Below are 14,915 nucleotides of genomic sequence, written 5' to 3' on the forward strand. Positions count from 1 at the left end.
AAAAGGATATAGTTTCGACGTACAGTTGTGAATTTTAAGAGAAAATTTGAGCTTAAAAAAGCTTGTCATTTTGGAACTCGCGAAGTAACGTCCAAAGTTTAAAACAACTATTTCGTGAGTCCCAAAATGACACAATAATAAAACATTGTTACGATTTTGCAAACAATTGCTGTTAAAATACTTTGCCTAAAATTTCACCTTTATTTTTGTACGGAACTTGGAGGTAGTCCTCATGTAAGAAAAGAAAAGCTATAAGAAAAGCACAGAGAAAGGTAGTAGAAACGCATCGGCGTCATCTTGTTTGTTCTTGGTCACGTCACGAGTCGGTACGACGGAGCGAATCTGTCGGGAACACGAAGGTGACGTCATTTTCGGGATGTCGTTTTGAGTCTCGCGAAATAGCCTCTACCGTTTTCTTCGTACTTTTATCGAGTCCTAGCTGTGGTTTTTCGAAATCTTTCGAATCGATGAGTGTCATGAGTCCACTAACTTCTGACATTCCTCGGATTTGAAGCTTAATTTATCTGGTGGTGAAACTTGATAGTTTATCTAAGTTAGATACATTTATCTATTAAACTATTCAACAGTTTGACTGAATGCACTCTATCTGTGTTGGCGGGCTTGGCGTCTGCCATCTTTTCCGAGTGTTTAACATAACTTGCACTTTTTCTTCAGAATTCACGGCAACCCAGAATAAAGCTTTGAATATGTTGAATAATCAATGTTGGTCGTCGACACGGCAAAATGTCGCGGGACGCGGGATTTCGGGAAATTATAGCGCGTGATTCGGGATCAACCTGTCAGTAAACCTACTGAGGAACCCTGTTTGGGCTGCCTGTGGTACATAGAATTCGAACGAAGGAAGACTTGCATCAAAATGGCCTCTTCTACTGTTAGAGACAAGGCACTTCGGCTGATGCGTTTGGTTAATTCAGCTTCGTAAGTTCAAATCAGATTATTTCATGATTGAAAGCAATCTTTTCATTTATTGATCATAGTTTTTGCTTGTTGTTTCAGATGCAGATGTCCAGCACATTCACAAGCCTTTGGTTCAAGTTAGACTTGCTTGACTTTTATTATTTATATATATAGATGTATATATTTATATATTATAATACTTTATCATACTTTATAGGTTAGGTTTAGGCTTATTTATAGACAGGATCATTGCAGGAATGTTTGACTGACTGAGATTTCCCTTGAACAACAAGAATTGGATGGGGTCAGTCCCATCTGAGCAGAGCTAGAGTTAATTACGCAACTCTGATCTGAGTATTGCATATTCATAGTTACTAAATAATAAGCTTATATAACTAGGCATTGCTTATTTATTTTGATTTATTTCAATCAATATTTATACAGGAAACACAAGTTATAATTAGTGAGCTAGTTATGGGGTCCTGTTATAACATCAATATAAACAGATATAAATCAATATAAATAGATCTAGAGTACAAACAATAAAAGTGTGCAACACTTTGCACTATTTAGTAGTAAATAGTGCTAATTAAACAATAGAAAACAATAGGATTAAACAATAATTTCATGTCAAGGTTGGAGTTTCTGTGCATAGCAAAACTACAGTTTATCATGTGCAGCAACTCCAGCCATAGTCTGCCGAGCAGACATTTTTAGTGTCGGCTTGTTCTGAGGGGAAGGAACAAGCTGACACTAAAAACGTCTGCAGGGCAAGCTACTCCAGCCTGGGCTTGGAACTATTATTTGGGGTCACTGAGCGGAACTGTAAAATAGAGTATTGCTGCAAAGAGCTATGTTATATAATTATTAGGCACATATACTGTAGGTTATTTACTGTATAGTTGAAAAGTGATATTAAAGTCCCTGTGTATATTATTTCCAGGTCACTGTAATCGTCTTCAGTCATCAAATGCAGAGAAACATGTTGAGCCAGAGTACGCTTTTGAGGTACGCCAGCATATTCACTGGTTTCTATTATTTGATTGAATGATTTACATATTCAGAGCTAAAAGGACTGGCAGGTCAGTTGCTGGTCATGATGTGGCCTGGGGGGGGGAAGGGGGGTACTCCCCTATATTTGCTATACAGGTATGTGCCGCCCTATAGGGTATGGTTTTTCGGCTTTTGGGGCTGGGGTAGGGTATCATTTGTGTCTCGGATAGTGTTAAGGATTTGGTCGTTTTTGTCTGGCGAATAGGCTACTCTTTCTGCCGGCACAAAAACAATAAAAGCGTTAGTAAATATTGATTGCAATCTACTGATTAACCGTCTTTTAGTCTGGGATAGGGTGTAGAATTCTTAGTTTTAGTCTGGGGTAGGGTAATAATGTAAACTCAAAATTTTAGGTCTGGGATAGGGTCAGGGTTTTGAGGTCCAGGCAGCACACCTCTACCCAAGTCGGGGTGGTAGTACCCCCCCCCCCCCTCCCCGGGTGATGTGACAGGCCAAATTAGTTTTAGCCCAGTCATACCTCAATTCTGACTCAACGTTACTGCTCAAAATGGTCTTGGAATGCACTGTTCAGTATGCAGTATTCAGTATTCAACCTTTCTTGATATAGCTGTATACTTTAAAATGAAAGATGGATGTTCTGTTGATTTTTACAGATGGCTAGCTCTAGTATCAGATATGGACATGGAGTAACTAGAGAAGTTGGCATGGTAAGTTGGGTGCAGGATGATCAATAAAATGTTATTTTAGGCCAAAAACAAAAAAAAAGTGTTTCCTGTTGCACGACCAACCCTAATTTTCTTGCCGATTTTTGCTGACCCTAAAAATCTTTTCATTCTCAAATGAACCACAAGGTTCCCACTTAGCTCATTTCCACTATTGTATCAGTAAAAATAATCCGACCTATCAACCCCAATTATTTTTCTCATTCAACGGGAAATACACTTATTTTATTGTTTGGCCTTATAGAATTAGATATATCAGAATATAATATAATTTTGTTATAATCATGTATTAACCTAGCTTTAATCTTTTTTTCAATATTTATATCCCTTTTATAGATTTTATAGTTCTTTTTTTCAATATAGTAATTAACAATTATTCACCGAAGGTGAAATGAATATTGAGGAATATTTACCGAGCTGCAAGTCTTCAAGCCGGGAGCCTGAGGCCAATAATTTTAGTATTTTTAACACAAGTGGATTTTGTCTTTTCAAATTTTATTTATCTCTGCAAGGGAATAGGCAAACGAGCATGCACGTACGCTAGTTATATTCAACTGTAGGTGAATATAGCAGCATAAGGTTTAAATTGTGACCAATGAGTACGCCAGATTTATTTCACTTGCGTAAAAATACTAATTATTGTTATTCATTGTAATTTGCTTCTGAAAAGCCCTTTTGGGGATTAGCCTGCCATAGTAAAGGAGCATGGTAAAAGGAGGTCATTCCAGTAAATTTTGCATGTCATTTTATTATTCATTTTGCAGCACATCGTTATTTTCACCTGCCAAACCTGAAATTTGTCCTGTTATTTGGCCATTGGCAGGCTGCTATTTCGAGCCCTGATATATGAAAAATAAACATTTATGAAAACAATGCCATAAAAGTGAGATAGCAGAGGCAGGCTCATGATCGGTGGTGAAAGGGAGGGCTGTAACAGGAATTTTTTTCTGAAAGCACACAACGCTTGAATATCAAAGTATAAAATAATGTTTTTATTCAATAATTTATTTCAGGATTTCAAGAACATGGGTTTAAACAATGTGTGTGTTGTGACTGATCAGAAGGTGAGAATGAATAATAAATTGATTATTGATTAAAATATGACGTACAGCTAATTATTGCTGGTAATAAATTTGTAATTTTTAAAATATTTTTATTTTTTGTAAATAGAATTAAATTTGAAATGTATGTGTTGGGTAGGTTATATTAGTTAACTATTATTCGCTGAATTAAGGTGAAGTGATTATCGGTGGAATATTTACCGAGCCTCAAGTCTTCGAGCAGCTAGGTCATAATCACCATAATCATTTAGCCTGATGAGAATAATTTTTTTAGTATATTTTTAGACTCGAATATACCCAAATATCAGAGAAAAGTCAAAATTCAGTTTGCAACAATGAAGTACCCTTAACTTTAGGTCTTTTAGAATAATCCAACTTTGAGCTCCCCTAGTCATTTGGGCTCTTGAAGAATGACACCCAATGATTATTTGTATCATTTGTATATGTAATACGACTCCACTAAGAAATAATTGGATGAGGAAAATTCCGAGGACTTCCAAAATTGGATGAGGCCGTAGGCCGAGTCCAATTTGGCAGTCAGAGGAATTTTTTGAGTCTAATTATTTCTTGACTGGGGAGCATGAAATCCCATTACCTATTGATTATATAGCTGCCTAATTAATCCCATATCAACGAGAACCTGTCCTGTTCAATTAAGAAAATAATTGGACAGTTACCTACATGGGATTAATGAGAAGCTGTATAATTAGGTCAAATAATGACAGGTTGGAATTAAAAATTAGGGTTGCAATTGAGTAAAGAGTTGTTAGCTCGAGAAAATCTATATTATGTATTTATATTTACCAACAGCGCAGCAAGCAGATTCTAAAAATGGCTTAGATGCAGACAAACATTGCATTCTGTTTAACCTTGTCAAGTATTATATGAACAGATTTTATAATTTTACTTAAAGTCATGATAATAACCTAATTAAACAAAGACCTACTGCGATAGACTATGAAAATTAATTGCTGAAAGTAAAGTATAAAGTTTGTTTGTCTGAGTTTTGTCTTTGTCTTCATTTTTATGACGTCATCTGCATGGTGCACTATTGTTATGATTAATGATAATATTATAATATTATATATTTACCAACAGCTTGCCAGTTTGCCACCAGTCCAACAGGCTGTAGAATCTTTAACTATGAATGGAATTAAACATGATGTCTTTGATAAAACAAGGATTGAACCTACTGATCGAAGGTAAATAATAGTATGCTCTAAGTGATTAATAGGCCAAACAAAAAAATAAGTGTTGCCTGTTGCATGAGAAAAATAACTGGGGTCAGTAGGTTGGATTTTTTCGAACTTACTGGGAACCCTGTGGTGCATTTGGGAATGAAAAAAAATATTAGGGTCGGCAAAAATCACAAGAAAGTTAGGGTTGGTTCCGCAACAGGAAACACACTTATTTTTTTATTTGGCCTTAGCATACAGATATTCTAGGAAACAATCATAATTTTGAGGTCAATAATACAGCTGTTAGAGCAGTTTTGACATGACTGTGAAAAGCTCAGTGCCTTAACGTGTCGTGCTGTGACTGTAATTTTTTCTACAGTAATGATAAAAAGGTAAATTATACACCGTGAAAAGATGAAAAAACTTACTGACGTTTCGGACGCTAGTCCTCCGACGAAGGACTAGCGTCCGAAACGTCAGTAAGTTTTTTCATCTTTTCACGGTGTATAATTTACCTTTTTATCATTACTGTTTCATTAGAAACACCGACGCAGCTCACACTAGTTTTTAGCTAGTTATATCTTGTAATTTTTTCTAGTATTTTAATTGGCTGACATTTTTATTACACAATGTGATTGGTTTGACAGTGCCATAACCTTGGCGTGACCCTGTCCGTGCTGTGTTTTATGCCATGTTCCGGGTATTTGATTGGATGGAGAGTAAACTCTCGAGCAATATGATAGGTCGGGCGATTTCCTTGCCATGTCATGACCATATTCGTGTTGTGAGCTTTTCACAGTCATACAAAAACTGCTCTAATAATGCAGCACTACTTACTACAATACTGCAAAATCCCCCTTTGTTATAAGCATGCAAGTCTGCTAATGCAAATACTGGTACAGTAGATCTCTCCACCCTTCCCTCTACAAAGAAATGAATGTTCCATCTATCTTGACCCCAAACACTATAGCTATTCATTCTGGTTATAATTCTCCCTGAATATAAGCCACCTCAGGTTAGTTATTTGGCTTTCACTAGGGGTGGTTCTATCCCCCCCTGTCACTAGGGGTGGTCCTATTTTCCCCCACCCCCCCCCCCACTGTCACTAGGGGTGGTTTCCCCCCCCCCCCCCCCCCCCCCCCGTCACTAGGGGTGGTTCTATCCCCTTCCACATTTTTTAGGCGTACGAAATAATGTTTAGTGATATTTTATATTAGAAATGGTTTTCCTTCAAACTCAGTAAGGGCGAGTGCCAATCTCTGTGCGTGTCCACAGGAATCCCAAAACACTTGTTTTTACAGAACACTCGTTCTACACTCTAGAGGGAAAAGTGGGACCACTCGTAGTCTAATCTTGAAATGGCGTAACCACAAGATTGGTAGAAAAACGAACCTCCTGTTTCAAGGTCCTAGCGACGGGCCTGATTAGCAATGAGTATGAGCCAAGGGCTGATAACCATATAGGATTTGATAGTATTACCCATTCTGAGGTTGAGGGGAAAACTTGATCAAGTCAATCAAGTTGGTATTGTAGTTCATATTGGGGCTGTTCTAGGGGACTAACACTTAGACGCCATCTTAGAAATATGCAGTGCCAACTCAACCCAATTTTTTCCTCAATCCTGGAAAGACTTTTCTTTAAGAAACAGAATCATTTTTCAAACTAGGTAATTTGAATGCAAGTGTTGTCCCTTTGCAGTTTCAAGGAATGCATTGAATTTGCAAAGAAAGGCCAATATGATTCTTTCCTTGCCGTTGGTGGTGGTTCGGTCATGGATACAGCAAAAGCAGCAAACCTTTATTCCTGTTTCCCAGACAGTGATTTCCTAGATTTTGTGAATGCTCCCATTGGACATGGGAAGCCTGTGGATAAACGACTTAAACCACTCATTGCAGGTATGTCATATATTTAACGAATAAAACAGCTTTTTAGGGGCTCTGTTCAGTAATAAAACACGCAGGAAGTGACGTAAGCATGAAAGAAGTGTGAGGAGAAGCACGAGTATAGGCGAGTTCTTCTCACACTTGAGTGCTTACAGCGCTTCCTAGTGCTTTATTACTGAATGGAGCACGGAAAAAGCTGTTTTAATCGTTTCATTATATAGTCACTAATTTTATGGAATTTATTTGGGCAAAAAGAAAGACGGTTGCAGGATCTAGCAGCACTTCGCACCCGCAGATGGCGTCAGTACTGTGCTCCGTTCACTAATAAAGCACAGTTTTTGACCAATCAGCTGGCGCGTACTATCCCAACTATAAAATAAACAGGCAATAGGAAAAGCAACCAAGATGTATCTGCCATTTGACAGTAGTTTCTGGCCATTTGTCAACTGTTTGTCAGACGTTTGATGGTAGTTTGTCAGTTATTTGATGGTTATTTTTTACCATTAATTGGCCTGGATTTGGCGATATATGTATGCCAACAGTCGGCCATTTGTCAATCACACAATCAGGGGGATGTCAAGATTATGGAGTAACAATGGGATGTTGACCAGCTTTGTGGGATGTGTGTGTGATGGTGTGATGTCGACTGATCATAACATTGACTGACTACGGTCAACATTCATTCAATGGAACATCTTGGTGTTGTTCTTTAGACTGTGAACAGCCTCACTCTTCCCTCAAGACTCAGTACAAAGGAGTGTTTGTAGCATGGCTGAATGGTCCTCCGTTGCAGAATGGTCTTCTGACGTTTCCGCCAATAGGAAATACGCTTTTATCTACCAATGATGCTCTGTGGTGAAAGTGTCCTATGCAAAATGTTCCCTTGGGGGAGATACAAGTTTACTTAGTTTGAAGGGAAGCGTGGGACCGCTCTCAGTCTAGTTGTTCTTTGGTATTACCGTATTCACATGTGCTATCCAAGGGCGGATCCAGAATTTTTTGAAGGGGGGGTCTCAGGGGTAAATTTTGTTGGCAAAGGAATCCCAGTCGCATTTTTACCACAGGAAGCCCATTTGACCTCAGGAATGACAGGGGGGTCGCGACCCCCCCGACCCTCCCCCTGGATCCGCCCTTGCTATCTATCAATTTCTTTACTGCTCTCAGTGTTCATATTCTCCATATTTTGATTAATATTTCAAAGTGGCTAATAGTATGCATGCACTTTCTATTGAATAGTTCCAACCACAGCAGGGACAGGCAGTGAGACAACTGGGGTAGCAATATTTGACTATGAGCCTTTGAATGCCAAAACAGGTTGGTACATTTATATCATTCCGTTAATAATATAATCATTAACATAAGCAATTTGTAATACGATCTTTCTGATGTCTTTCTGGTTTAGTTTGTGCATCTCTCTCCAATCCACTCCACTCCTTTCTTTATTCTATTCTACTCTACTCTACTCTGTTCTGTTCTGTTCTGTTCTGTTCTGTTCTGTTCTGTTCTGTTCTGTTCTGTTCTGTTCTGTTCTGTTCTGTTCTGTTCTGTTCTGTTCTGTTCTGTTCTGTTCTGTTCTGTTCTATTCATATTTCATTCTAATCTATTCGATCTTATTTTATTTTACTCTGTTCCAATCTACCAAATTATTTTATATTCTGTTTTTAATTAATACTCTTTTATCTTTATCAACTTCTTGTTTATATTGAAAGGTATTGCAAACAGAGCAATTCGTCCTATACTTGGTATTGTTGATCCATTGCATACCCTACACATGCCAGAAAGAGTAGCAGCGAACAGTGGCTTTGATGTGCTATGGTGAGTGAGTTGATTCAATTGCCTTATGAATGAATCTCTCCAAACCTTATTACTTTCGTTTTCATTGCTATGCCCTGACCGCGACAACCTTGAATCAGCCACGACAAGGAAAGTAGGCAATAATTATTATGATTTGTAGTGGTTTATGGTTTAAAAAGCTCCCTTTCCATGTGGATATAATCAAGGGCGCTTTACATTGAGTTGCGTATTTACAAGGCAGATGCTTAGTTTGTGGTGTAGGCACTGAGGGTGGTCACTGCCAGGGTTTCTTTACGTCCTCAGTGGTTCTTTTACATCGCTCTGATATTGGTTAGTAGTGATGAAGTGTGGAGAGACGGGACCACCACTTATAAAGAGCTCATCAAACCACTTGAAGTCTAGCAATTTATTAGATGTGATTTAAAAGGCAGCACACTCCTCAGTTATTTTAAAGGGGGCAAATAAAGCTTTGTTACAGTAATGACGTTGATTGATATTATAGCAGCTCAATACAAGAGAATACAACAAAAGATGAATTAAGACGGCACACCGATCACCTTCATGAAAGAAAGACAAACTCATGATACTTTAATTATTTCCCGTCATCTTTGTTTTGCTGACTGCCTTATTGTCGAAGTACAGTAAAAACCCGCGTATAAGAACCTAGAGTTTTTCAAGTTAGCCTAAACAGGTTTTATATAAATGACTACTAATGGGTGCAGTATGGGACTCTGTGTTATACCTGGAAAGTACACCATCCCATGCATGTGATTTAATTACGACTTCATGTTGGTTATCCTGGCTGCCAGCCTGGGAGTTGCTTTGTTCTACATGAACTGTACAGTATTCTATATTAAATCCATGTACTGTGATTTCATAGAATCAAAGGTTCATCTCAGTTTCATTTTTAGTTGGATTTTTTTATTCACGACGAGGACATGTTCTTTACAGTAACCATGTACAGTTATAGTGTTTATAGCATTATTGTGTACAGACTGTGTTATAAATATTTTTTTGAAAAGATTGATTCTATTTTTTTTTTTTTTTTTTTTTTAAGATAAGAACCTGTTTTAGGATTTTAGCCTAAAATGGTTCTTATGTGAAGGGTGCTTAAAAATGAAATTTTAGCCTAACAGGTTCTTAAATTTTAGGTTCTTATACGCGGGTTTTTACTGTATTCCATCGTTTGTAATTTTTAACCCCACTCATCCCACACTCCTCTCCTGTTTGGGCCGCTATCCTTGAATTCCCAACGAATTCCCATCCAATTCCCAGAGAGAACGAAATTGGGAACATGGCACTGATTCCCAATGTTAGTTTGTTGAGAATTTTGTCTTTCTATTTGGTATTAGAAGGAAATTCCCAACAATAAATCCCAACGTTGGCGTTCGAATTGGGAATTCAAGGAAATTCCCAACAATTCCCAATTTGGGAATCCGGTTTTTTTCCTGTGCTATTGAGGCTCCTTTGATTTTCTTGACTGCTTGTCTTCGCCATATCTTGCAGCCATTCAATCGAATCTTACACAGCTATCCCTTACACCAAGAGAGGACCTCGACCAGAAAACCCTAACATGAGACCTGCTTACCAGGGAAGCAATCCAATCAGTGATGTGTGGGCCACACATGCTCTAAATATTCTACACAAGTACATGAAGAGGTATTAGAGAGTTTAAGCTTCTCGTTTACGGCAAACGTGAAACGTCAGTTGACCATTAAAAAATTCTTTAAAATTAGTGAAAAGGAATCGCAAAAATCTCCAAGTGGTAGATAAACAAAAGAATACTTGTCTTTGTTGAGAAGGTTTGCAAAAGGTAAAGTGAAATGTAGGGAAGGAAAAACGTGAATCTAAATCTGCCTATTATTAAACTTCAAGCCGCGATGTGAAGGCGCCTTTGGAGTAGGAGAAAATGATGCACAATCTGAAATGGTCAATAGAGTAGCTAGAAAGACTGGAGTTCAAATGACTTATGCATTTACTGCGCTTCTCATTCACACGCATTGAATCGTACAATTTGCCATCGTGACGAAGTAGGTTTTGGTGGACGTCAGTTAATGCGTTTCCATGACATTCCATAGTCACGTGCCCTTAAAAGCTTCGTGTTTTCCGATAATGCTTGGAAACCCTTTGATTGGCGTTCAACAGAACTCTATTAAGCCCCGTTTACACTAGCGATTTTTGCTGCGATTTTTTTGCGATTTTGTCCATAATAAATAATGGTAAAGAATTTACTTGTAAAGTTTTTTTCAGGATACCAAGATTTTCCTAGACGAATGTCTCTTTTGAAGGATGAGATAAAAGATTTCATATTTCCGAAAATTGCCACTAAAATCGCCTCAAAAATCGCCGCAAAAATCGCCAGTGTAAACGGGGCTTTATGTCTTGAAAATGCTGTGTAATTGAGAAGCACTGCAATTGATTACTTTTTCTACTCCTGTCGTTCAGAGCTGTTAAAGATCCTGAAGATTTAGAAGCAAGGTCTGCTATGCATTTAGCGAGTGTTTATGCTGGAGTAGGGTTCGGCAATGCAGGGGTACACTTATGGTAAGTTAGCTCAACCTTTTTTATAATCTCTGGTTAGGTAATTAAAAAAATATTTAAAAAGACGGCTAACATAATTTGACAATGCTTAATATGTATTGAAGTGAACAAGAGAAAAAAAGTTATAAAATAAATAACAATTTTTAAAGCTATATTTTAATTTTGTTAAGTGTTTTTGGAAGATCTTTTTTTTTTTTTTTGTTTTTGTTTTGTTTTTTGTTTTATTTTTTTGTTTTATTTTTTTCGTTTTTGTTTGTTTGTTTTTTTTGTTTTTGTTTTTGTTTTTTTGTTTGTTTGTTTTTTTTGGTTTTTTTGGATTAAAATGTGTTGACACCTTTCTAACATTTAATAGCAAGAATCTTTGAATGATATTCAGTATTTCTCATAAATTTATGTGATTCTTGTATGTCTCCGACATCATGTGTAGTCATGGAATGTCATATCCAATATCTGGTCTGGCAAAGTCCTACATGGCTGCAGATTATGATGTTGAATATTCATTAGTGGTAAGTAATCTGGGCATGTTATACGTCATGGCACTGAACAACTCCACCCCTCCCCCCACTACCACCCACCCACCAATCACATAACCAATGTCTGTTCTGGCAAACTCTTTCAGGGCATATCTCTTCACAGCTCTTCGCATTTCTTCTCATCTTCTTTATGCTTAGTTTTGGATTTAGACTTTTTTGGCCGTCGGTTCACAAAACGTCTCCATGTATTTGATTTATTCAGTTGACATTTCCCTTCGTTTGTCTTATAGCCACATGGTCTATCAGTAGTTCTCACAGCCCCTGCAGTCTTCAGTTTCACAGCACCAGCCTGCCCTGACCGACATATCGAAGCTGCTAAACTATTAGGTATGGACTGTTATGTTATCAGACGTTCTCTGGACCCGGGGGGAAGGGGGGTACTCCCATATATGGACTATACGGGGATGATCCGCTGAACAGGGTATGGTTTTTCGAGCTTCTTATCATAAACAGGGTATGCAATTTCACTCAAGTTCCAAGTTCTTCCTGAGTTTTCTGTCATATTCAGGGTTTCTACTTTCGTATTGACCGAAACTGGTTATTATGATCGTAAAAAAAAAACGATACGCGAGATGACATGATAATTGAAACAGGAACTCAGTGCAATAAATGATATCTTTAGTCAGTAAAATATGATACAAAAAAGTACATTATGACACCTAATACCTATACGACAAATGTTCTTATTCTTCACCCCGTTTGAGCCTTTTAAGCTGCATGCGCCATTATCTGCTATTCATCATTTTTTGGCATTTTTTTCCAAAATTAGGCGAGCCTTTTCTCAAGAATGTGCGATTTCCTATACTAATGTAGTATTTTTTACATCTTGATATAATATATACGCCACCCTTCCTTTCCTTATTTATTTATTTGTTTGTTTGTTTGTTAACAAGGTGCTGACACGACCAATGTAAAGAGGGAAGATGCTGGATTACTTCTGTCCGACACGCTCCGTCAGTTCATGTTATCATTAGGTGTTGATAACGGTTTAAAAGCAATTGGTTTCAGCAACGATGACATTCCCGCTTTAGTCAAAGGAACATTGCCCCAACAACGGGTTACGAAACTAGCCCCAGCGGGTGCCCCTGGGGAGGAAGAGTTGGCGATGTTGTTCGAAACATCAATGACTGTGTATTAATCTTTAAAGTGTAAAAGTAACCAGTGATGCTGACCATAATCCCAGAAAGAAAAAAAGAAAATTCCGGTTGAAAAAACCTAAAGTATGTCACATTCCAATCTTCCAACCGAGGGAACCACTTTTCCCGCTCTTTTAGATTCTTCCGATAGACGCGTGCGTGTACATTTGTCGGAAGTCAAAATTTTCCCGCTCTTTTCTTACAATTAGTAAACGAATTTCCAACCGGACAGAGTGGTTGAACAATAGTAAGCAGCCCTCAGGAAACTTTTGGAATCCTTTTTTTTATACGGGAGTTGTGAAGCTATTCAGTTTTGATTTGGTCATATCGATATTAATCTAATTTCTTGCTGAACACATATTACTAGCAAGAGTATTTGTGCTTTAAGGAAGGGGTGACTGGGGGGAGGGGGAGCGGGGTTATATTAGGGACCTTAAGCTGCAGGACGGGAACGACGACGACGACGGCAACCATACAATAGCACCAATTGCGCTATTCAATAGATACTCGTTGGAATGTACGAAATACTGTGCATCGTTGCCGTCTTATGCTGAAAGTAAGACGTGAAATGTCCTATTTTTACGTACTAAAGAGAACGGCTACGACAAAAGCTTATCTTTGCTGATTTTCGTTATAAGTAAAGCGCTCTCCCAAAAGACGTCTTTTCACTCTAAAACGGGGATGCTTATTGAATAAAATACTAGGTAAACACGAAATAATAATACAATAGAAGGTTGAAGCGCCTAAATTTTGCCGACGTTGTCGCCCACGTTGCCGTCCTGCAGCTTAAGGTCCCTATTGTCACAACTTCACAAGGAAAACCGACCAAAAATAATAAAGTTGGCAACAGTGGATGTACACAACTTAGGCCTAAATAAAACCTTTTTTATGAAAATCTATTGAAGCTATGTTAGTATTAATTTGTTCTCGCTATGTTTCACTAGCTACCCGGGGGAGGGGAGGGGAATGGGATAATTTGATGACGAAAAATGAAATTGGGCAAAGGCTCTATTTCTCCAAGGAGTTGGCTAGAAAATCCTTTAATGGTCTTGAACCGTCATGTTCAGTTGAAAAGGATGTATTTCTCTCGAGATGAAAAGGTTCAAATCTTAAAAGTTCTTCAAGTGTTGACCGAAGACTTTCAAAAATAGCCTTTCTTCGGCCCTTTTTTCCAGCAGTCTCGCATAATCTCGGAAACCTCTTCCGGACAATCTCGTGGGCATAACATTCAACAAGGCTGAGTTCATAAAGTATGGCAGAGGGGGGGGGGGGGGGGGGGGGGCAGGTGAAAATTTGAAATGTCCAGAATAATTCTTAAAAAAATACGATCCCTCCTAAGCAAGGCTTGTAGCTTCTTCCAAAAATTGTGCATCCCCCCAAGTTTTTAAAAACTGGGATCTTTTGCCCAGGAATGTCCTTAGCAAGAGATTATCTGTCGATTGCATTATGTTTATTCTCCGTTTTTAGAGCATTTTCCTGCGCAACTCCTTGCAATTTATAGATTGTTTTGAAACCCGACAAACAAATTTAAGACAATCTATTTACCAAGAATCTGAAGTTCCATGAAAAACGATCGATTTTTTTAACGAAAAGAAGGATAACATCGTGAAAATTTGCTGTTAGGAAATCGGATCTTAACAGCAAACGCGACTCAAAAATAAAATTTCGAACCACCGTTAAAGGCTAAATGTTTGCGCTACAACATGCGGTAAATTCGGAAATATCCTAGTGTTTTTAACACGCACTGAAACGATCCTTAAACTATGAACTGCCTTATTTTGTCACCTCAATGTACATTCTCCTGTTTCATCTATCTATTTTTTCGGAATATATTTTCAACAAATAATGACTTGAGTTTTTATAAATTAAATGTTTAATACAATGTCAATAACTACATTTCTTGACGACTAAATATTTAACAATTATTCACCAAAGGCGAAGCGATATCATAATAATTACTGAGCCTGAGGTGAAGAATTGTTTTAGTATACTTTTAGACTTTAATATCAGACAAAATCGAAATTCAGAAGTAATAAAATGTTTTAGTATTACTTCCGATTTGGAAAACTTTGGAAATCCTTATAATCACTGCTCCAACGGTGATTATCGTCTCAGAATCACCGGTCACTCGACCA

At 37.8% G+C, this 14,915-nt stretch overlaps 1 protein-coding gene across 1 annotated transcript; it reads left to right on the plus strand.

Annotated features, from left to right (window-relative positions):
- The first annotated feature begins 849 nt into the window (after window positions 1-849).
- LOC116290005 (hydroxyacid-oxoacid transhydrogenase, mitochondrial) lies at window positions 850-13,679 on the plus strand. Its single transcript, XM_031696971.2, has 14 exons — window positions 850-939; window positions 1,018-1,055; window positions 1,862-1,926; window positions 2,586-2,639; window positions 3,668-3,718; window positions 4,814-4,917; window positions 6,592-6,788; window positions 8,013-8,090; window positions 8,486-8,591; window positions 10,077-10,229; window positions 11,016-11,114; window positions 11,539-11,617; window positions 11,875-11,971; window positions 12,538-13,679. Exons 1-14 carry the CDS (start codon window positions 878-880, stop codon window positions 12,780-12,782), a joined length of 1,428 nt encoding a protein of 475 aa, XP_031552831.2. The 5' UTR covers window positions 850-877; the 3' UTR covers window positions 12,783-13,679.
- Window positions 13,680-14,915: the final 1,236 nt, after the last annotated feature.

The sequence above is a fragment of the Actinia tenebrosa genome, unplaced genomic scaffold, assembly GCF_029948245.1.
Source record: "Actinia tenebrosa isolate PJP-AT-01 unplaced genomic scaffold, QUT_ActTen_1.0 PGA_scaffold3__52_contigs__length_22856419, whole genome shotgun sequence".
NCBI lineage: Eukaryota > Metazoa > Cnidaria > Anthozoa > Actiniaria > Actiniidae > Actinia > Actinia tenebrosa.